General features: G+C 41.2%; 1 protein-coding gene across 1 annotated transcript in view; it reads right to left on the bottom strand.

Moving 5' to 3' along the window:
- Positions 1-7,575: 7,575 nt before the first annotated feature.
- Positions 7,576-24,344, bottom strand: part of ARHGAP6 (Rho GTPase activating protein 6) — a 346,729-nt gene continuing 329,960 nt past the window's right edge. The window contains exons 9-13 of the mRNA XM_082003267.1: positions 22,287-22,466; positions 16,911-17,008; positions 10,744-11,006; positions 9,100-9,180; positions 7,576-8,365 (exon numbers count right to left, since the gene is read on the bottom strand). Coding sequence (XP_081859393.1) covers positions 7,659-8,365; positions 9,100-9,180; positions 10,744-11,006; positions 16,911-17,008; positions 22,287-22,466 — 1,329 coding nt within the window. The 3' untranslated portion in view covers positions 7,576-7,658. The remainder of the gene's footprint in view (positions 8,366-9,099; positions 9,181-10,743; positions 11,007-16,910; positions 17,009-22,286; positions 22,467-24,344) is intronic.

Raw genomic sequence — 24,344 nt, 5'->3', positions numbered from 1 at the left:
CTTTCTTTCTCTCTCTCTTTCTCTCTCTCTTTCTTTTTCTCTCTTTCTTTTTCTCTCTTTCTCTCTTTCTTTCTCTCTTTCTCTCTTTCTCTGTCTCTCTGTCTTTCTTTCTCTCCCTCTTTCTCTCTTTCTCTCTTTCTCTCTTTCTCTCTTTCTCTCTTTCTCTCTTTCTTTCTTTCTTTTCTTTCTTTCTTTCTTTCTTTCTTTTCTTTCTTTCTCTCTTTCTCTCTTTCTCTCTTTCTCTCTTTCTCTCTTTCTCTCTTTCTTTCTCTCTTTCTTTCTCTCTTTCTTTCTCTCTTTCTCTTTTTCTCTCCTTCTCTCTTTCTCTCTCTTTTTCTTTCTTTCTTTCTTTCTTTCTTTCTTTCTTTCTTTCTTTCTTTCTTTCTTTCTTTCTTTCTTTCTTTCTTTCTTTCTTTCTTTCTTTCTTTCTTTCTTTTCTTTCTTTCTTTCTTTCTTTCTTTCTTTCTTTCTCTTCTTTCTCTCTTTCTCTTTCTTTCTCTCTTTCTTTCTCTCTCTTTCTTTTTCTCTCCTTCTCTCTTTCTCTCTCTTTTTCTTTCTTTCTTTCTTTCTTTCTTTCTTTCTTTCTTTCTTTCTTTCTTTCTTTCTTTCTTTCTTTCTTTCTTTCTTTCTTTCTTTCTTTCTTCTTTCTTTCTTTCTTTCTTTCTTTCTTTCTTTCTTTCTTTCTTTCTTTCTCTCTTTCTCTCTTTCTCTCTTTCTCTCTTTCTCTCTTTCTCTCTTTCTCTCTTTCTCTCCTTCTCTCCTTCTCTCCTTCTCTCCTTCTCTCTTTCTTTCTCTCTCTGCCTGCCTGCCTGCTCTGGGCAGAGGTGGTTCAGCTTCACAGGGTCCTGTCCAGCCAGAGCAGCGGGGATTCCCCGTGCCCCGACCGCAAGGGGAGCTTCGCCTGCCAGGCGGAGGAGCCGGGGCTGGCCTCGGCGCCTTGCCCAGTGCCCGCGTGGCCACGCGTCCACCCGCGCTCGCGCTCCGCTGCTGCCGGCACCGGAGCGCCCGGCACCCCAGCACACGTGCCCAGGGAAGGGGAAGGGGCTGCTTGGCTGCTACCCTTGTTTGGTAGGACAGGGACACATATCTTCTGATCTTTTTCTGAGTTTTATTTCCACCCCGGATTTTGAGGCGCATGCTTTTGTTCTCCGAGCCCTTTTAAAATTATTTTTTTATTGAAGCTCATAGCTATGCTTGGAAGCGGACATGGGGAAATGGGAAAGAGCGAGCCCCAGCAGAAGGAAGTGGTGATCTGAGGCATCCCCTTATGTCCCCTTTGTTTAACAAAGACATTGTTAAAAAATTGTTCTGTTTTATTTAAAAATTTAAATAATCATTAGAAGAGGGTCCAGAGTCTGGGGCTCAAGTCCTCACCCAGAGAGTGCGGTAACCACCCAGCTGCAGATACTGCTCTCGCCTGCTCTGACACGCTCCTTCACCCCCTCCCAAATGCTGGGGATGTTCTGGATGGAAATGGATAAAGACAGCTCTCCTCTTCCCTCCCTCTGCGACCCTAAAGCTCCAGTGGCAAAGGCATTTGCTTACTCAGCGGCAGAGGAAGGACAATTAACCCCCATCTTTCTCAAGGAAGATTTTATCTACCCACCTCCATTTGCCAGCGCTTCTTGGGATTCAGCACAAATCCCCCTCCACATATTTCTACCATGCCCAAATCAGTTTATGCTTTAATAAATCCTATATTAATTTTTTAATTGGCTGAACAAATTAATTAAATCCTGGTCCTGTTCATGGACACTTTCAGATCAGCTGGAAACAGAGTTTTCAGTCAATAAATAAACCCCATTTTTAAAAAAAACAACCCCTCCAAAAAAGTGCAATTCCAGACCAGGCAGTGCCTTTCCTTCACTTTCCAAAAAGCCTGGATTTCTTACAGCACCTGGCAGAGCTGAGCTAAGCATGCCTTCTCCTTGTGCCGGCCACCTTCCCAGGTCCCCAGGAGCAGCATTGTCTCTGCCAGCACCAGCCCCAGGTAAGCCTGGGAGCCCAGGGAACAGCACAGCAACACTGAAACCGCTGGGTAAGTTTTGCTTTTCCCAGGAGCTGGAAAGGTGTGCTGAACGTCTTGCTTTGCTTTCCCTAGGCTGTAATAATTTGTTGGCATTAAGCAATGGCGTTATTAAATGCTCCTGCTCACTGTTGCTGGGATCGCCACCCATTTTCTATTTTACCAGACCCTCAGGGTGGGATTCATTCAGCCAAACTTGGAGGGCTACCATAGAAAGCTCTCTATTTGAGCAACTTATTTAGGCTTCCTTTATGTAGGCAGTGGAAAGAAACAGGCTCCTCTAGTGACCAGCCCTTCGAAGGGGACCATCCTTCAAAAAAGACTCAAGTAGGCTATATGGATGGTGGCACAGAAATACCTGTCTCTCTCCACTGAATAAAAAGGGAACTTGTGAGGGACTTTTCCAGATGCAGATACCGCCTTTGGGGATGCTTTAAACTTCAGAAAAATTAGATGAATGCTGTTCTCAGAGATGGTGCATTTTATGACCCAGCACTCTGGGTGTCTACATGCCTTGAATAGCTCTGCGGTCTCTGCAGCACTGTCTGGACGGCGAGATGCCTTCCCCTAAAGGGACTGTAGCACAGCAGTAGCTCGCTATTCTCAGTGATGTCGTAAAAGGGCTTACGGATGTCAAGATACTCTTTAATACGACTGAGAACCATTTCCACTGCTTTGCAGTTCTGAGAGGTTACAGCATTGCATACTGGAGCTACTCTTCCCTTTTTTTGGAAATGAATTCAAAGAGAAGGGAAAGGGAGAGGGAGGGAGAGGGAGCAAGGTGAGGCTCAGACATCCCGTGCGTTTCCCAGAGGAGAAAGAAGTCCCTGACCCTCTGCCAGACCAGCGCCACAGAACAAGATGGTGCTCCAGAAAGGCTGGAATTGAGGTTTTTGGCCTCGGCCAATGCCTGTGAAATCGGTAACAAAACTAGAAGAACCCCCCCCAGACCATACAACCACAAATTCCAGCCCATTGAACCACATCATTTCAAGAGCAGAGACGTCCTGAGCGGCATTAAGCTGTGCCATGGCAACAGCCTCGGCTCCCGACGTAGACAGCAGAGCACTTGAGACATTTCAAGCACCCAAGCCGCAGCTGGATTGGCTTAGGTTTGTAGTCCAGAGCCACGCTCCAGTGGTTGGCCAGGCTATTGCCTAGACCTTGAAGCAGCAAGCCCTGCATGAGTAGCTTTAACAGGGCTAACTGGAGGCTGCTGCCAGAAGGGGTGGCCGGTCCCACCCTCCTCCCCCTTTCCCCCATCTCTGACCCCGTCCCTTCTCCTCCCCCGTGCCTACCACCTGCAAAAGCCACGGAGCTACCTGAATTTTATGTGTTCCTTGTACAGGGCAAGTTTCAGGCAGAGCAGCAAGCACTGGGATTCCTCCCACTGCTCCAAGAGCTGGTGTAAGGGATGGGATAGGAGGCTGGAAAAGAGGGAGAAGGTGGAACTTACCCCTTAGCAGTAAAGCATGGTCTTGGAATGGGCAAGTCAACAGTGTAACCACATCTTGGTTTAAAAGATAGCAGCAGCAGTACTTTTCAAAGTAATATTTTAAAGTCCGAGCTTTTCCTTTTTTCCCTTGGCTCAGAGGATCCCCCCCACCAGTTGGCTTGTATCTAGAGCTGCACCGATTCCTCCCATTTTTTTACTTCTCCTACAGAAGTTCGAAGAGCAGCCCCTGCCCCGCTGGCAACCCGCAGGCACCCCGTCCCTGGGGCACCCACATCTGCCCCCCCGGGGCTCACCGGCGAGCGCAGCACACCCTTCCTCCCAGCTGGGAGACACCCCCGAGAGGAGGTCATGCAGACCATCGGGGAAAGAGAGGTTTCTTTCAGTCCTAGGCATGAGCCAGCGTGGTGGGATAGGACGTGATGGCAGGCAACTGAAGTGCAGGAGTTTGCCCTGGGGCCTTGGGACCTCCAGAGGAGACCTTCTCCACCATGCTCTTCACTGAAGCAGAGGCCCTTTTGCTACGACAGGAATCCTGCTCCTAAGGGAAACAGCGAAAAGGTTGGGATAGCCCCACGCCACGGACCTTCCCTGTCAGAGGAACATACGGCTGCACAAGAGCAGGCGTCGTGGGCAGAAAAACGTTGCAGAGGTATGAAACGGAATAGCCCCCACAGATCTACCAGCTAACGTGAAGCTAGAAAGAAGCCTGTGTGGCTACCTTTCTTGTGAAATAGAAAAAAAGACATCAAAAGAAATGATGTCTCCGATTTCAGCCTGGAAAGACAAGGGTCCAACACCTCAGCAGAGTGCCCGCGGCCTCGCCAACCCCAGGTCAACCCCAAAACCAAGGGCCCACGCTCTCAGTTCACCTGGTGGATGGCTTTGCCCTCCCGCCACCTTGGCTTTCTCTCCGGCAGGGCGCAGGCCGGGCAGGGGGAAGGGGCTGCGGCAGCCAGGGCCAGGCGGGAGCGGGGCCGGGGAGGCGGCAGGTCCCGGGACCAGCAGGCAGCACCACCACCGAGCCCCGGCCCCCTCTCCCGGGCAGGCTGGGAGAGGCAAGGGGAAGCCTTCTAGCTCTGCAACAGCACGGCAGGCGCGGAGGCACGCACGGACACCCAGCTCCCCTCCTGCCAAGCTCGCGGCTGGAGAAAACCAGCGCCTAAATAGTCAAAATAAGTCCAGATTTTGCACTCAATCATCGGAGCTCTGAATTGGAGGGAGACTCTTCCATCAGACTGTGGGCCTTCTTTGTCCTAAAACCAGTCAATAAATGCTTTTCTAGTTTGACTGACTTTTTCCAAATAAATAAATAAGTAAGTAAAGTGAATTTAAACCATGGGCTTTGCTCGGGTCCATTGCGAACACTTCATTCCAACCTATTTTGTCTTCAGGACGTTGGTGTGTATTTACACGTCACGGCAGCCTTTTGCCAGAAACTAGTGAGGTCTTCCCCAGTCCCCCCTTCCTACACCGTGGCTTGGCTGCAAAAATCTTATTTCAGACTCAAATACCCCAGCAGCTTCTGGACCTGCTCAGGGAAAGAGGGCCTTACATCGACCATGTAAGCTCCAAACTTTACTCTGTACTTAGGACTGCTGCTTCAGACATCTGCCTCTTCCTCCTATGTTACAGAAGGAGGAATAATCTTAACAGCATAATCTGAGTAACTTTACAGAACAACCTCACTGTGAGAACAGGGAAGTGCTGGATCTTAGATATGTATGCAAGAGGTACAACTAAAAATACTACATCCTTAACCTGCTTGTGGTAATTTTGCTCTGTCCTGTTCAAATGAAAGTAACAGACAGAAATTATGTCATCTTGGAAAGTGCTATTTTTAATTCATCAGAATTTGTTCTACATCTGTTTTCTTCCAAGCAATTACATATCGAAATGTGTGCAGACAAGGTTGTCCTCCAGCAGTGGTCTCGTTTTTTCTTCTCTGTTTTCGCATCAACTCCGTGTAGATGGTAACATACGCATATAGAGAGACAGAGGTCCTGGCAAAAAGCAAGCTCTTTATGAGGCTGAGCAATCATTAGCCATCCTTCACTGAAAATGTTAACAATGTGCAGGTGCTTCTCTATTTAGAAAGGCATTTAAAATGAAGAGACGAATGTCGAGTGAACAGAGGATCTTCTGCAGCAGGATTTACACTACGCCTGGTTTTGCGGACTATTAGCGAGCTTTAATTCCCTGTAGCAAATCTGCATCGAGCCTGGGATAACACTGAGACAAGATCAAATGGTGAAGATTGCTTCTGGGAGCCCTTTTTTGTCCTTGCTTATATTCCACTGTCTTTTGAATTTGGCGAGGGTTTTTTTGGTAGTAAATTGACACAGAGCGGCTGCAACAAGCTACATGTAAGAATCTTTTTCCTGTCAAGCGTGGTATCAAGCTTTGTGTTTGGAAAATCCTTACAACCAGCAGAAGAAGAGAGCTGAGACTTATTCTGAACACAGTATTTGTAAAAAGAGCTGGCCAGCCTGCCAAATTCTGCCCCTGTCTACTTGGGTTGGTGCTTTCATCTTACAAGTCCACTTAGGAAAATGGAGATATGATGGGCAGGCTCTTTATGTGATGAGTTTTAAGCCTAAATCTCAAGTAAAACCTTGGATCTTGTAAGTTTAAGTCACATGTGAAAGTGGTCCACAAGCTCCTAAGCCTTTTAGATGTTTTTGACAGAGATGCTCAAGAATACAATAAAAACACATCAATTTTTACATAAACCTTACTTGGAAAAAACGGAGCAAAAAATATGCTCATTATTTTGCTTAGCTGTTTATTCCATCATTGTGGCACAAGATAGAACTTAAAGACAACATCACTGAGTAAGTCTTCAACTTCATTAAAATTAAGACTAATATGTTTTATAAAATTCTTCTGATATGATACACTTTCCCTTATCAAGTGATAAAAAGAATTTTCTCTAGAATATTGAAGTACATTGCCACCTGCTGGCCATACACAATTTTGCAATTTAAAAACACCAGAACGTGTATAAAACAGCAACATTTAACAATGCAACATACAGTTATTGAAGAAGTACTGTTGACCCAGACTTTGGCACAATATGTGTAGAAATGCAGCTGTGAACTTCTCCAAACGTCATGTTAATTTTTGAAACGCTGTGTGACTCCCTTTTGTATGTCTGTCTGCATTTTTCTTATCGCTTCATTTTTCTTTTCGCTTTGTCTAACTTTCTTAATGCTGAAGCTTTGTTCTTTCAAAGGAAAAGCCATATTCTTTCTCCGTCGTTACACTCCTAAATTTATTGGGTTTGTTTTTCTAAAATTTGGATTCCAGTTTATTGTTTTAGAACAATACATAAAATCATACATTTATAAATATATATATTATATCCTGTATACATAACATTGGTTTTCCTCTAGAATGGGAGGGCTGACCTTCGCACTACATCCTTAGTTGGTTTAGGCATGGCCTTGCCCTTGGTTGATTCTCTGAGCTGCTTCCTACCAGAATCTAAAAAAAATATTCTTACAATCTTGTATCAAATTTTAATTTTGTTTGCAAATATATTTATAAGAAAAAAATACTTGGTATTTTCCCCTCTAAGCTCACTACTACCCTTATAAAATATATGGCTTTTCATGTTCCACTCTATTTTAGTGTTTTTCAATAGGCAGTGAAAAGAAGGACAACTTCCCCCTTCAACATTTTTTTTTTATATAAGCACAGAAACCAGCTTGTGCACTTTCTATAGAATTCCAATGTATATCACGGTAATGTAAGTGCAGTGATTTTAAAAAAGGCAGTCATGATTGATTGACATCTGTATATGAAAACATAATATATGATTATCATACAATACCCATTACAGAATATACAATCATCAAAACTGCAGATATATAAATACATTTTTAGCAACATCAAAGCAACAGTTTATCTTATACACAGCGTACGCATAAAGAGTTATTAGACTAACATTTTTATCTTGTTTTTTCCTCAGAAGCTTGCTGAAAAACAGGAACATACTATATTTGTAAATGGACTGCTTGACAGTGCTGTTAAGAAATTAAAGTGAACAAAGTTTAAAAAACAGTATATGCAATTCAGCTGGTATAAAACAAAGAAGCCCTCCCCGTTTTCCAACGTCACTGTTGTTTTCCTATGAGTGGGAGGCACAGGTATGAGCGGCAGTCCTGCAGAGTCTGATCATACAAGGGTTTCTGGGAGGGCGTCAGGGTTATCAGCTGATAAAAGCTCCCAAATTTGCCACCTCTCCCTTTGCCAATCATGCCAGTCCACCTCTGAAACATTTTTACTGTTCTGACTGTGAGGTGCTGTGGAATAGGTGTGACCCACTCGGCTGTGTGAGGCCGGCCGCTCCTGCCTGGAGGTGGCCTGGTCAGGGCCTTTGGCTGTCGGTCCTCCAGCTGCTCTGGTCCCTGAACTTTTTTCTTGGCGTTGAAGTCTCCACAAAGAGTGCAATGTTGAAGAAACGCTCGATCGCTGTGACAACGCAGAGCTTGTTTTTGCTGGGCCTGGGTAGGGGGGCGGTGGCCTCTCTTTTCTGTAAGAGGGCTTGGCCATGCTTTGTGAACAACCCGCATCCGAGTCGTGCTCACTGAGGTCCTCCACACTGCTTAAAGTCAAGTGCCGCTCCGACTTTGAGTGCGACAGGTCTGAACTCCTGCTGCCAACTTCCATTTGTGGGTTACTGCACACCCGAGACACCGTGGGATGGAGCTGACACTCGGCAATGGCAGCAGTCGTCTGGCTCCTTCGCATGACCTGCCTGCTGTTGTCCAATTCAGAGGAGCTGCCCTGCCACCGAGGAGAATACGTGGCGAGGTTCCCCTGGGAAAGAGAGCACTGTCCAGGTCGCAGCAAGCTGCTTTCGTAAATGTTCCCGTAAGAACCTGGGGGCCAGAGTCGGAAAGACAACATCAGTCTGTGTAACTGTTTATGCGGTGTTTAACAAGTTACTGCTCTTCCCCTGCATCGCTCTGTAGAAGAGGGATGGGGACTTTTTTCATCAGGCTACACGACTGAAGGTGGAACAGCCTCACCACCGGCTGGACCTGGGGACACAGAGCAGCAGCCCTACATCTATCTGAACCACGTCTCATATATTACCGGTGTCTCTAACACTTTGCTCTGACATAAAGCCTTGCAGCACTTAACGTCCTTCAAATGCTTGAGAAGCAGGGGTGTGTTTTAGTCTCACAGTTCCTCTGTGAGGTGGGTGCAGATGGGAGAAAAACAAAGCCAGGACAGGCCAGGGACTTGTCGGGACCACACTGGCCAGCAGCAGTGCCAGCAGCCACAGTTCCAACCTCACAGCCTGTGCTAGTGCCACTGCGGCGGCCGCTCTCAAATCCCCACTGGGCACCCACCTTCCAATGACTTTTAGAAGAATATAAAACTATTTTTTTAAGCAATTTTAAAATTACTTTTTAAATGATCTCGTGACAGTGTGAAATGTCGCTGCATTTCTATAACCGCTGTGCTTCTTTCACTGAACAGCAACCTTTTAAAAGTCCAACTCTGGACAATGCGAGTTCTCCTACTGGTTTCACTGAGATTTCTCAAACCCAGGAAATGGCTGTGTCTCTTCTAGATTTGGGCTTAAAACTTCTGAGAAATAACTGACCTGTAATTGCTGGATCTTTGCAGCCAGTTTTCAGCGTCGAATGCCAGGTGCCCCAGATATCAAAATGATCTTCAGAAACATCTAAATAGCAGTAAGAAGAGGAAGATGATGATGAATCGATCCTTAATGAATAAGCAATTATTTAAAAGCATTCAAATGGAACAGTAAGTTAAGAGGACGTAAAACTTGATGTAAGGTATCAGAGTCGTTAACATACGCTAGTATCTGGCTTACCATGCACTTAACACTAACAGACGTCAAATGTGTTGTTCACAGTTACTTGCTGTTTCAGGCTCAGATCCTGTAATGAATTCACGGAGCTCTGCACGGGCAGGATGCCTGAGCTTGCTGAGAGAGAAGAATTTCCCTTAAGCCTTACTGAAGTCAGTGGGAGAATTTGCAGGAGAACAGGAAGATTTGGTCAAAGAAGGTAGTTCATGTGCTTTTTACTGGGAAGAATGGCAAAGCTCCCTCAGGCAGCCCCAGCCCCAGGGGTCACTGTAAGGCACACACTATCAACCTGCAGCATCACTTGGTTCTTACAAGGAAGTGCTGTCAGACAATAGAGATTTAATGAAATGCGCACATCAGGCGTCGTGCTGGATTATAACTGCTCCATGCCTTTTTCTGATTCCATCTGCCAGTAAAGGAATTTCCTAATTCGTCATGGTCCAGTATCATTGTGATGCATATTGAAATCCAAAAGATGGTTAATACGATAAAAACTTCATGTAATTTCCTGTTTATAACTTACTGGAAATCTGACCAAATTTTGAAACCTATTCAGAGATTTAGATGATGAATACAGAAAATAAATGCCCATTGGCATTCATAAAACATATAATTGAGATAATAGTCTAAATCCCATTAATTCCAAGGGGAATTAAGTGCCTCACCAGTGCCTCTAAAATAAAATGGTTTTAAAAATACCACCAAACAGTTATCTGCATCCCCAAGCACTGCAAGTCCTTAGAGTGTGGCTCACCAAATACGCATTTCATGAACGTAATTTTTTTTTTTTTAATATTTTTAAATGAAATGCATCTTGAAGTGCTGGTGAGCTATCAGCTTAAACCACAGTTCTTTACAGAAGAAATCATTCAGGTGTGCACTCCCTAGATAGCTATGGAAATTATGGATCCCTGCACTAGTATTACTAGGCATGTAATTGGTAGCAGATGTAAACCTGTGCAGTTCAGCTGTGTTCTCCAGCGAGGAAAGCATTCTTTTCAATTGGAGAAAATTTGTAGCTTGATGCCTTAAAGTCTCAGATTTTTCCAAAGCCTGGACCATAGCCTTGCAGGTATTAGTCCTACAGAGCAAGACTAGAAATCTTTGCCATGCTGTCACAGACAGGCTGAAAAGCAGGACATACATAGTCCTATTTTCCTAAATAATAGCTCCAAGTTTTGAGAAATGCAATACCAAGAACACCCCTGACAGATGGCTGAGCTAATGAGGAGGACTGAGCAAAGACCCTTCGGGCTCAACAGAAAAAAAGGATGTTGGTCAGTCATTTCTTCTTATGTACACTATTGCTCCTCAACTCCTGGTAGATGATAAACTAGAGCAGACACTTTTCAATTCTTTCAGAAACCCCCATCGGTCACTGAGAAGGAAGAACACAAGCACGATGTACTCTACCTTTTCCAGCCTGTGATGCAGAAGAATTCTCCTTTGTCTTAGGCTGCAAATGCCCAACCAGCGTGTACTGTTCAGGTACCTTGTACAGCTTATCTGGGCTGCGGGCAACTTCTTCTTGCATTGCCATCAGCGAACGCTCAGACAGTACCGGGGAGTTGTTGTCGTAAGGGGAGACATCTCCGCTTGAAGCTTTGTTGGAGTCTGTGGAAGAATGTCTTCCTCCTGCGGAGTAGGAACCTTCTGACCGCAGTGTCTCAGGGCTCCTGAGAAATTTTGATAAACAAACTTCTGTTAATGAAAAACGCTTTATGTTCACAGCTACAGGTGCAGTTTGACATCATACAAATAAAATAAAATACAGGAGTATGATCGTAACTGCTGAAATGAAAACACTTCAGAAGCAGTCCAGAAGTGAATTTTCCATGAGTAAAACTTTTGCCATGAAGTGGCCAGCAGAGGCCACTAAAAATCAAAAGATGTTGCTGTCAAGAAAGAAAACAACAAAAACCACACAACTGTACAGTTCATCACAGGAAATTAAATAGTGAATCAGTTCCTTATGTTACCTTGACAATTAAGCTTGTTGCAACAGCAAATCTGAGAGTGTGATAGGGAAGATTAGATTGATGCTAAGCAGTATGCTAAAATCACTTCTTCCATTCTGAAGTACTACACAGTCAAAGAAATCAAAACCATAGCTTGCCTCTCACGCTGTGAGGAGGATCCTCTTCTAGAGACATCAAAAGGTAAATACTCTACAGGGGACAAGCAGATGTATCTACTGTACTTCTGATGGGGGCAGCAAACAACTGGCTCTGCTGGTAACTTATACAACTTCTTTCACCCTTTCACCTTTACATCACCAACAGCATGGCCTGCATTTAATTTTGACAAAAAAGGCAAACAAAACCCCCTCTAAAGTACACCCCAAGGCTCAGAAAGACAACTCACATTTTTAAAGTATGTTGGGAACATTGAGGGAGATTTCTTGAACTGTTAGTTTACTACGCAGACAGGAGGCAGTCCGTGAGTCACTGAACCACCCAAAGAATATGTAGAAATACTCTGTAAACAAACATAACTTTTTTCCTATCAGTCTTCCCTAATTTATACTTCTGTTACTCATTTTTCATTTGTCTGCACCTTGATCTTTGTCTCTTAGATGCTTATCTTTCGCTTCTCTTGAGTCAAACACTTCTCTCAGTGACCTCACGTTAATACCTGCTGTAATTGCATGTGATACAACAGAGGCTCATTCTCGTAAATGTGTACTGAAAATGGTCAGCCCTTCTCAGAGTCAAATCCAAACAGAGCTTGCACTGAGTGAGCAGCCAAAGCACATTACTTGTTATGGAACAATAACCCGCTTTCTAGACAAATGAAATAAAACTGAAAAAAAAAAAAAAAGAAAACACAGCGGTAAGACAGGCTAGCCACAGCACACTAAATATTAATACAGAAATAATGACAAAACTTAACACCACTTTCAAGCTGTTGGGTTTTTTCCTGGCTGATTTACATATTGCATGTCCCAAAACATAATATATATACACTCAACATCATGATTATTATGTTATTCAATATTCCTTTTTTTTTAGTATAAAAGCAACCATAAACTGTTGGGAATGAATTAACTAAGTTTACTCCTTGGTAACTCCCAGCAAGAAATCCATCACTGAACTGATCCGGAATCTTAACTGGGGCCAACTCACAAAACCAGGGATGCCATCTGGCAAAGTAGTGCTGTCCCAGGCTTCCCACTGTGGTTGGTATGGTAAAGTTGGGGAGCCATTAAAAAAACCCCAGTAAATCATGCCTCAATTATGTAACTTTCCATCTCAACTTCTAATCTGAAGATGAGTCCAAGGTAAATTAATCTATAACCAGCCACACACTTCAGAATTATTGTCTTTTAAGTATGTACAATTCTATCACTTTTTTTTTTCCTCTTTTTTTGTCCCTTATGCTTCACAAAAGCTTGTGCAGTGAGTTAAGATGAGATTTAAGCAATGTCTCTGGAATTTTAGAAGAATCAGAAAGACCTGAGAGAAAAGGGGAGAAATATTGGTATCTCTAGATTTCCTACCACGTCTTTCTCTCCAGCTTTCCAGACTGAACGTCAACTAAACCTCATCCTGTTGGCATACAGACATACTTAGCACTAATGGTGACACCAAGAAGACATACTGCGTGTAAATCTTTGCAGGATGAAAATCTAACTATGTTGCACAGGGCAAAGAGAGAGCTATACCACTACTTAGCCATGGCAAGGTAACACAAGGAATGAGGGGAAAGGGAAATGGAAATGAAAGAATGTGGGAACATAAACTTGAGCTTTGTGAAACACTGATTTCATGTCTTACCTTGAATGATCTGTTATAGTCTATCTCTTCTGAAGACAGAGCTCCTGATAAAAATTTACTTAAATGGAAACTGTCAAGTCTTTGGAAAGTTCCAAACGGTCAAGTTTCTAAACTCATTTACAGTTTCTGCTAGTAAGCCCATGCAATTATATATATCTAAAATATCACTTTCAAATTTGTTTAGAAAAAATAGTTTTAAAAATTAAATAAAATGCCTGTGGGCTCTGCCAGTCTTACTACAAGAAACTATCAAAATGAACTGAATACTTCAAAAGTCGGAAATTGATCTCATATATTTTCAGCTTTATGATGCTCTTCACGAACAAAATAAAACACAACTTCCAGAAGACTTTGGCTCCTATCTTTCCAAACAACAAATGAATTCTCACATATTCCTTCAAACAAAACCTTTGCATTATAATATAATGCAATATAATATTTTCTACAGGTTATGAACTATGTTAAGGAAAAGAGTTAAAAAGTGGTTATGTACAAACTGAAAGATTTGAAAGCTGCAGAAAGACCCTATGCTACGTGTTCAAAAATAATGTTTCAGATTCCAGAACAAAAATCAACTATGCTATGAAGGAGTCCTGACCTTTCCTTTTTAACTGGCATCCTTCTGAACTGATGTTATCCACCAGAGTCTACTTGCATAGGTGAGTTGGAAAAATATTAATATTAATAATATTATTATTAATAGTAATAGGAATAATAACAACAACAACTTCTACTGGGGATATTCCTGCTTTTCTACTGGCATCAAGGTCATCAAAACAGGAAACCCCTTTCTGGTTTTGGCAGAAATCTTTTTCTGGTATACCTAAGGGTTCTGAGTGGGAAAACAATTATGTCTTACAAGAGGAAAATCATACAGAGTGTGACGGCTTGGCAGTATGAATTAGTAATTTCCATACATATTTGAGCAACACAGTTGCCACCAACAAAACAGATTATTATGGGATTATGATGTGATTGCTCCTGTAACAGGGTACAGGACTCAATGATTCAGTGAGCCTCTGCAGCTTTGAAAACTGCATTTACGCATACTCTATGGCCTATTGTATAGCTTCATCTTTGTGTCACAGGTTAGGATGGGTTAAAACCCATCATCACCATCCAAAAACACTCAAAAATTCTGTAACTTTGAAAGTCATTTACTCTAAAATGACTACTAACCATGATAAGCAATAAATAATCATAAGAAACAGGTTTTATTTTTGTGTTAAAGATGCTTCATCTTACAGCTGGAAACCCCAAACTCCATTGTCACCAAGCCAACATACAAAAAAGTTGGGCAAGTCATCCACAAAAGCACACTCCATAATTGCTGCCAATGGTAGTTAGTGCTTTATTATGAATGACTTCCATAAACTCCCCAACACACCATTCACGATGCTCAGCTCTTAAGAGAACTGAAAGATGAGGAACATCTGATCTGTCCTCCTCTGGAGAGGAAAAGGGATTGTTTTTTCTCTGTTAGATCCGAGCCAAGAAAGCATTTGTAATGACATAAAGAGCAGAGATGTGAGGGCAATTGCAGAAGCAGGACCTTCAGAGCAATTAATATGACATTAAAGTCTTGAAGTTGATTCCATACTCTACACTATGCAGCCAACTACCTTTTCTGATGAAGATTGTCTCAAGAATACGTAAAGTTTTCTGTTGCACAGATCCCAATTTGGATCTTGAGTAGATGACCAGGAAATTTCCAAGAGTAGCAAGGATGTATTTTGGAGGCTCATTTTTATCAAATCAAGACAAACATCTCCTTGTTGTCTGCTGCCCCACATTTCTTACAGGAAAAAGAACCAACAAATATGTAACCTCAAAATGGAGATTATGTTCTGAAATACATTAATCTCTTAAGAGCATCACACTCCTCGCAGTAACACTTAGCAACATGCCCTCTAATTGCCTGAAATATCTTAACCAAGAAGTTGCAATCACAGTGAAAACATATCTCATTAACATTAAGAATAAATCACTTGATAGCAGAGTAGAAGAAAAATGACAGATAGTACATTTTTCCTATCTCAGTGGTACTTCATCTGCCCATTACTGAAAATACGATAAATTGGTACTAGCGCAGCTATATGTTTCTATTTGGTTTTGTAACCTTTTCTTACAAACCCCCCTTTTGTCAGTTGTGACCAGCTTTGCACAAAAGATCCATTTTCTCCTGCAGGTGTGCAAGCTGGCTGAAAAGTTAGGAAGCTCAAGGAAAGGTCAATTAACTTAAAGGAAACAGGATTTAATGATAATCTGTTACATCCACAATGATTTGCAACAAATTTATGCTCAACTGATACGTGTAACCACATGTGAGATACAATTTTGTGTCTTTATATTACATAGACTATGAAACCCAGCATGAAGGTTTGTATTAGCTTGAGTTAGAAATAATATGATCATTCCAAACTGAGGGCTTAAAGAAAGAAGTCTCTCCAGACTTTAGGATACATCATGTGACTTGCAGTGTCTTTCCTAATTGTGGTCTTGACTCATCGCAAATGTGAAACAAGTGTAAAAGACAGCTAACGTACCTCTATTATCCTGCATTTATTGTCATCTAGTATACACATGGTTACTTGTCAGTCAGACATAAACTGAAATTATTTCATGCCTGTGGTACACTAAGAAAACACACAGAGAATTACCACAAATCAGATGAACTGTGATAATTTGCTACTGCATGTTATGTGTTCGTGTAGTTAAGTCAGTAAACTAATAAAATCCTTTACAACACATAATATATTCTGCATGTATTTTTGTTTCTAATTTTTATAATTAAAGAAATCTTTTTCCTCCATGTGTTAATTATACTATTTCTTTTATACTGCTTCCTTTAAAGCCAGGCACACTATTACATTACCTCCAACTATATAATGTTCAGAGGGAGAGAAAAAAAATCATAGCTAACTGACTGTACAAATTCAATTTTAATTATATTCTGAATGCACTAGGCACTTTCCACACACACAGGAAGACAAAGTCCAATCTGTCCCAGAGAGTTTACAGCCTAGGAAACCTCTTAAAATTTACTTAAAGCAAGCTTGTCAAATGTTGTGATTTTGGGGTCTGACATATTGGGATTCACTAGAATAAAGGCAATGACTGTGTGTCCCATAAGAAAGCCAGGAACCCTGTTAACCCAAATGTACAAACTCATAGCATTAAGGCACATGGGTGTAGGCATATATACACCATACACAAAGTTGGAACATGTTACGTATCATAACTGCAATAGTGACCGGTGTGATTTTTTTTCCTCTTCAGTATGTTCGCAAAGCATACAATTAAATAATATCTAAAGAGTCTCCATAAACGTGCTGTTGTGGCAGTTGACTTGTTTACAATGTCCTATGTGTATACAACAGGAAAAGAACAACAAACTGGTCAAATGGCTAGCTGTGACTGTGTTAAGGCACTCTAGGGTGTGTTTCAAGGGTGTAATGCACGCCTCCTGTTATTGGAGACTACAATAAACTCAAGACATGAACCAGCAGATCACTAGAATACATCCTGTCAGATAATAGTGCACCAAATATTTTTATGTACATGTCATTCTGTTCTCTGCAGCAGAACGCAATCTTTTCTCTGAATCGGGAAACAAGATTTGTCTTTAGAAAACACTGTACAAGAGTCAAGTTCTTTGGCAGAGTCTGCGTAATGGGGAGGACGTTTCTACTCCACTGTAGACAGTGCAGAAGAGCTGTGGAAAACTAGAAGCTTTTGAACGCTTCCAGTGGGAGACAGAAATTCCCAGCAGAAACAGTGATGGTGAAAAAACAGATTACTCACGATGACTGGGAAGCTTTCCTCCTCAACAAATAGTCCACAACATCTGGGTCTGTCTCTAGTAGGCTAATAAGCACTTCATTCTGTAGGTCAGGGGAAACCTATGAAGACAACAAAAAATACTTAGCTGGAGAGGAATATCTTTTCACATACATGAATTTTGGTACTATGCTTAATCTAAAAGTACAAGTATATTTACAGAGACTATATAAAACAATATTCAGAAGCTTCAACTTAAAAGAGAAATTTCATGTGAATTACATTACTTCAGATGTGAAGTAGGACTAAAAATCACTTTGCACAATGGCAAATGCTGATTACTGTTGAATATCCCACTGGTGTCCAGCTGGGTATATCTGGTAACAAAAGTGGGATTACTTATGTATTGCAGTCTCAAAAGCTCCAGTTTAAGGTCCTCACCTTACATCCCTGTTCAAAGATCTGGGGACATCTATAAATTCGTATTCCAACCAACTGTATTTTTCTTTTAGAAACAATGTGTAATGTATTTATACAGGAAGGAGAATGTTTCTCCATATATTCTGTGGCATTTAACCTATTTATGTCCCACTCATATGGAAATTTCATGGTGACTGATCTACGAAGTTCTTCAATTGCTTCATTTCAGTGAGAGCTGCCAAAGGTCAACATTTTTCTAAATGGAGCCTTATGAACATATGCATATGGAGAGATCTTAGGATCCAGAAGCATTTAAATTCCTGTTTATGCCCAATCATAACGTGAGTAATTACAGAGTTCATCTGTCCATAACTCAGGTTTACAAGTGGGTCCTGTTGGATCTCCAGCCACTCGGGACTTCAAGTAGTAGCAACAGCCTTACCCAGAATTTGTGCCATCTTCTTTGGATTCTGGCCTTCTGATTTGCTAACTCTCTCTAGTGAATGTTATATAGAGATAAACCTTCAAAACACTTGATAGCTTCATATGCTGCAGGACATAGCAACATCTCCTGGGCAGGTAGCAGGAACGGCACTCCAGAACCTGCCCAAGTAAACTTTGTGCTTCCAGTTGCATTTTACATGAGTCTCATCAATCCTTAAGTGAGTTTGTCCACATCACACTGGAACATTCAACTCAAGCTTCACAGCACTGAAACGGATGAAACCATCTGAGAAACTTGAACTAACAGCCCAGGTTCACTCATGATGGATGGAGCTGAAGGCAAGACAATCTCAGCAACAGATCATCAACTGTGCAATATGCTTCTGGATGCAATTTGTCAGAGCCTGAATCTCTTGACCTTCAGGTCACACCGCATGGGCCATTTGTTCTCCCTGACATTTCCTGGGAAATAGGAATAGAATTACTCATGGATTCCTCAGAGGAATACCTCAGTTTGGGAGGTATTTAGGGAGTCAAGTTACAGAAAAGGTACATTTCTTTAAAAAAGGAAATAATGCAAAAATAAATTAAGATATGCATCATTTCATTCAAATTGATCTAAAATCTCTATGAAAAAGTTGTGTGACCACATATGCCTTTAAAAAAAATTGTATTTAGCCTCTAAGCTGGAAAAATATCTTACTGATGGGCACTGATATACCAGTCTTTAAATAAATAGATTCTTTTAATAGGAATACATTTTTGGAAACCTGGTGTGTTGTAACTTCTTCGTTTAGACAGCCTTTTGATACAGTAGAATTAACTCCAGATAAACTTTGAGGGTAAAGCAGAATTCATGTCTTTCTGTATGTAACTTACTATTCAGCTTTGTATCAAGTTGATGAACTTGTAAGAATCTACTGAGAGGACTTTGTCAGAAAAAAAAAATTTCCATTATTAAAACAAAACCAATCAAAAACCCCAAACAGTCTTTCAGTCCCTAAAAATGACTCTGAAAAAGTTCCAACAGGAAGTTCAGATCCAACTGAAAGCATCTGCGAAACCCAAACTTAAAAGTTCTACCAAGTTATAGGACTTCTATGGGTGAATGAGGGCATATTAATGTATGGTCCTTCAACTGATGGTCTCCTTGCTAGCTATTAACTGGGTTTTGGGTTACCTCCTGTGCAGCAATTTACTTCAGTTTAGTTAACTAACTTCCAAGTGTAGAAAAGAAATGCATGTAATTATAAAATTACACTTATAGAGAACTACTATATTCGTATCTCGGGAAGATGTTACAGAGCTGCAATAACTGTTATTGAATTAATTGTTCAACTGGCAGCTCTGGATGAATAGACGGATGATAACGTGAAATTCAGGGACAGAAGGGAAGATGAGGCACTGCTGAAATAACAGCTGTTGCAGCTGTTGAGCACATACTGGGATGGATCAGTGCTCTGGGGTTGTCCAGTAGAGTAGGAGATATTCTGAGATTTTGGGGCTGGGTGCTACATAAGTCACAGCTATTGAGATACAGAAAGGTGGAGGGAAGTGTCTTGAAGTGTGTCCTTTGTGCTGTCCCTTGGTACTGATACGGCACAGAGAGGCAGCATGTGACTGCCTCTGCAGTGGGGAGGGCACAGTAGCCTCTAACAGCAAAATGAAGAAATTTTTTGAAATTTGAAATTACATCACAACGTTATGTAATGCTTCTTTGCAGCAGGGCTGGATTTGGGGACTGAGATGAAAATGCATGACCAAGCTGCTCTTTTCCATTCTCCATGCCAAGTCAAAGCCAATGAGACAAAGTGTGGTTGAGTTGTACCTCCATGCATCCAGCTGCTGGGCATAGTTCAGAGACTGGCAAAGAACAGTCCTTTGTACATTCCTGTAGAACGTTTTAACGTACCCCTAAGACTCACTGAAATGGGTAAAAACTGGGTATGAAAGGCTTTAACATCAATGAAGCAAGGTCAGAATCCATCTTCTATACGAAATCCATGTTTGTGTATTACTGATGTCAATGATAATTGCTTAATAAAAACAGTCCTTAGTATCCTGGGTTATTCTGACAAACAGAACCTTCCTGACCCACCAATACATCTGAATAATTCTGATACTGCAGTCTGGGTGCCACAACACGTCCTGGTTTCCTAAGTTTTATTCCACAAATGTTGTTCCAGTTTTAATGCTGAATCCAATCAGTTTTATAACCTCTCCATATACGAAAGTAATAGGAAAAAACCAAACCAAACACAAAAACACCTTAGCAACAATACACTGTATATTATAGCTGTAGCTGAATGCTCAAGTCCAGATGTTTTTCTTTTTGTAAGCAGCACTAACATCAAGTATAAACAGCAGTTCTGGTTTGGCCCCATTCCTATGGGTTTGGAAAATGAACTGCTGCTGCCTGATCTCAAATTATCGGAGTTTTATTACAAATACATGTACAAGTCTTTTCCTTTCAATGCATCTATTGCCAAATGATGCACTGGGCTAATTATTTTCAGAATACAAAGAGTCTCTCTGTGCTGCTGCTGAAAACACGAAAAAGACAAAAGTAAACCCCAGTAGAAGCTTTATAGAACTCTAACTATGAGCAATTCGACACAATCCTACAGATCAAGTACCATGTGTGAGTCTAGATATTACTCCAAAAACAGGCAGAACTGGCAATGGGAAGAGTGAAAGTGCCAAGACATGCTCAGCTGTTAGACATTTCTATAAATTTCACATCAATGTATTTCAGCTTTCAGGACAGCATCTGAGATAGGTTTGTCTTTCTCTCACATGCAGCTAGCCTGTCATTTTGAAATCTGATTCTAATCTCCCTCCACAATCTGAAAAGCTACTCTGAAAAACAAAAGAAAACTCCTTTTTTTTTCCCCACACTTCATTTAACCTTCAGATGAAAATGCAAGCACTGAAGAGACAAAGGAATAAATCCGTCACAATTAAAAGAGACCATACGTATGTTAGTCTAACCCTAAGCCCTACCCTTTCCACATTGAAAATTGGAATGTGTGCTTAAGTATTATGTACTGAGATGTGGCTGTGCTGTAAAATGTTCTTAAAGAGGAACAAGAGTAAGAAAACTTCAAGTATTGCATGTATTCTTATTCAAGTATTATTTTAAACTTGCTAGTGCCATCCACACTCTGGGCCAGCAGACCTATGCACAAGAGTGCAGTTCTGTCACTTTCTTTTCCTGCTGTGGCAGGCAAAAGAGCACCTACAGTTTCCCCAAACTGTGAAAAGCATTTAAAAGAAAAAAAAAATTAAAAATTGCTGAGTGTCTTACTGGAACAAGAATAAAAATAAAGCAAAGGATGTAATGAAAGGCAATACAGTGTGAGGGAAAAGATGAGAAAACCACAAAGAAGTTCATCTGAGGCTAAGACTTGATAGGCAAGGCTCGTGACTGCTTTCTCACGCTCTTCTGCTTGTTGAAATCTGGTAGATACCTTTCCCTTACAGTACTATGTGGTCATCAGTCCCACATGCCCGCAGTCCAGGCTTGTCCAGCTTCTCCCATCAAGGTATCCAGCACCCAGCTTTGCTGGAGCACTAAATGAGGTTTCCAGAGTGTTCTTCCTCTTGCTTCAGGAACTGATCTCAGTATAACATACAATGCTGCTTAGTTTCAAGACACAACAACCAAAGCTATTTTCACCTTTTCAAGACTACTGGTTTTGTTAAGACACGTATGCCTACTAAAATGAAGACAGGATAGTGCCCACCACTAGGTCTGACTGGCCTCTGCTACCCCAGAGCAGGGCGCTCTCAGGCACAAGTCATACTGAGCTGACCTATGATTTCGTAGACAGAAAGAGGAAAAGATAAAGCCACAGAATGAACTGTCCAGGTAACTGCTAGGCATGAGGAACGTGATTAAACTAAGCTGCATCTTAAGTAAACAACATGTCCAAGCCCAAGGTCATCATCCCCTGTATGAAGAACTTCCTTGCTTCAGCAAGAGAACAGAAAGGAACTCAGGAACTACACAGATTTATGCTTTACTCCTCTTATCCAACTGACAAATGAAAAAGCTTTGTCCTTCCTCCCGATCCAACCAACAAGAAAGTTTTTGGTAGGGGAGGTTGTTCCTTCAATTAATCAAGGATCTCTTACTCCCTGCAGAAAAGCTGGCTCCCTGACTTCCAAAACTGAGAGGTGGAAGGTCATTTTCAGTCTTCTCTTCAAAACTAACCAGCAATGCTGGTGTGTTGTTTAGCGTACAAGTGAATAGCCAACCCCATCATTTCCACAGACAGAAAGTTTCTAAGGAAGATACTCTTATCTACAAAGAAATCATTCCAGGCAAGATATAAGTACACATTTTAATATTATTGCTTACTGTAAAGCATTCTCCTTGATAGAAGACTTACTTTTTCTACTAATAATAACTGACTCTAATGTAATGCAGTTTCCACAGTTTACTTCATCCTAGTCTACTTTTTAATACCAACCAGGTACTTCCTCATTTAATTTAAAAATGCACAGGAATAACTTGAAGAAACATCCACCTACCATGAAAAGGGCTTCATAGTTTTCAATCATCTTTTGTACAACAGCTATGATAGCAGTACTCTCTTCAGCTCGAGCTGAACTCTGAACTGAGAATTCTTTGTCTGTAGATTTCTGCTTGTGCAACAAGTTAGGGCCAAAGATGGTAGCCAGGTTAAGTGATGTCATTTTGTTCCCAGTAATCTAGAAAACAGAATAAAAATGAGGTGGGCTCTCCCAGGGTCTAATGTATACAGATATGTATGTACAGACACACATCTACACCTCCACCCACCCCATTTGGCAGATGGTTCATTCATCAAAACCAAAACCCAAGTGCTAGTCAAATAAAAAATGAACAATTCCTAGAAATTGTTTAAACACCTTGTTTGGACATCTCTGTATCAAACACTGTGGATTTTCTGGATATATTTTCAACGGATTGGAGGAACAGAAGATAAAAGTGCTGCCTGCCCTGAATTCCCTCGCAGCTCAGCAGTGGCATATTTCTAAACTCAGGGAAACCTCCTCCTACTTCACCACCCCAGCATTTTACTGTCTCTTAGGACCAAATACTAAAAACTGTTAGCTTTCTCAAGTAGCACTCATGATTTAAACGGTTTAGACAACTGAGGAGCATGCCCATTATTTTTATTAATATTTTCCTGACTTTTTGCTTGTTACCTTACAACACGCCTAATGTGTACTTGTTGGGTGGGTTTGTTTTGTTATGTTGATTTTTAATTTTCTTCTCCAACTCCGTGCTCAAAGAAGCAATAGTAATCTGATTTTGGAGGAAATAGAAGGCTGGGAATATATACTAGACGAGACAGAAATGATCTGAAAAACATCATATAGGTTATTCCACCAAAATTTTCATTGTCACATTTGTGATTAGACTACTTTTTTCCCCTTCTATTCTTTTAATAGAGCAAAAAGCAGGGCTCATGTGCTTCCTCTCTGTGTCTCCACTTGGTTGCTATTCTGGGAATGCAGAAGAAGATGCCAGCAGTTTGACTATATAAGACTGCAAGTGAATTTCAATCGTTCAGTATTTTCTGGCAGGCTTTTTTTAAAGAACAAAAAAAAATCATGAGAGTTATTTTTCATTTGTTACAGTTACATTTGAACTAATTAATTTTAAAAAAGGACAGGAAGAGGCACCAAAAAGAGGCAGCAAAAATATTATTTCAAGAAATGAGTGTTACAAAATAAATCTTTTCAAAGCAGTATTTAAATTTTTTTTTGGTAGTTGGTCATTTACTGAACTCTCTAGTCAAACTTACAACTGTGTACTGACTGCAGCTGGTTTATTTTTTACAGAGCTCAACTAGACAGCCATTGAGATAATAGTAAAAAAGAGCTTTTCCTTTTATCGGTGGGACCACTGCATGGGCAGTCATAACAAACATGTTGGCTCTTTGTTTAGAGACTCATCCCAGCGTGACTGTGAGTACAGCACACTGCCTTATTTGCGCACCACCATGCACCCAGCTGTTTTTCGGGTGACCTGCTTTTTAAACACTGTCAGAGTACTGAGCCACCAAGGATGCACAGGCACGTGGTGCCTCGAGTGTGCCAGGGGCACCCTCTGGCTGTGCCTGGATCTGCCTGTGCAGGCTGTTTGTACAAACAGTAAGTCTTTTCTTAAGGGCAGCCTTAGGACATTCCGTAAAAATGTTGTAAACATATCCTCTGAAATTAACTGAATGACTAATTTTAATAAAGTTAGTCATCCATCTTCATCTTTGTGAGAGAAGGACGTTTGAAAGAAATCGCAAAGAGAACCTGTGTGCCAAAGCTTGGCTGTTTTTCTTCTAGTGATAGCAAACACTCCAGTGAAATACTTTCTCTTGCCCCATATGCCTTTATTCACTTAATTATTCATGAATAGCTTAAATAATTGTGAGCAGAATACTGTATTATCTATAAAAGGTATCCAATTGCACATAGTATTCCTGATGCTTACAATACTGCCAAGATAAATTTGCCTTGCCAAAATACCTATCGCAGAGCTGATGTACTGTTAAGGGGAATGAAAATGCCTTTAATACAACTGTTGGGCCAAACCAACTCTCTTAA

The sequence above is a fragment of the Phaethon aethereus genome (assembly GCF_964289735.1).
Source record: "Phaethon aethereus genome assembly, chromosome: 1".
In the NCBI taxonomy this organism is placed as follows: domain Eukaryota; kingdom Metazoa; phylum Chordata; class Aves; order Phaethontiformes; family Phaethontidae; genus Phaethon; species Phaethon aethereus.
This window is presented reverse-complemented; position numbering and strand designations above follow the sequence as displayed.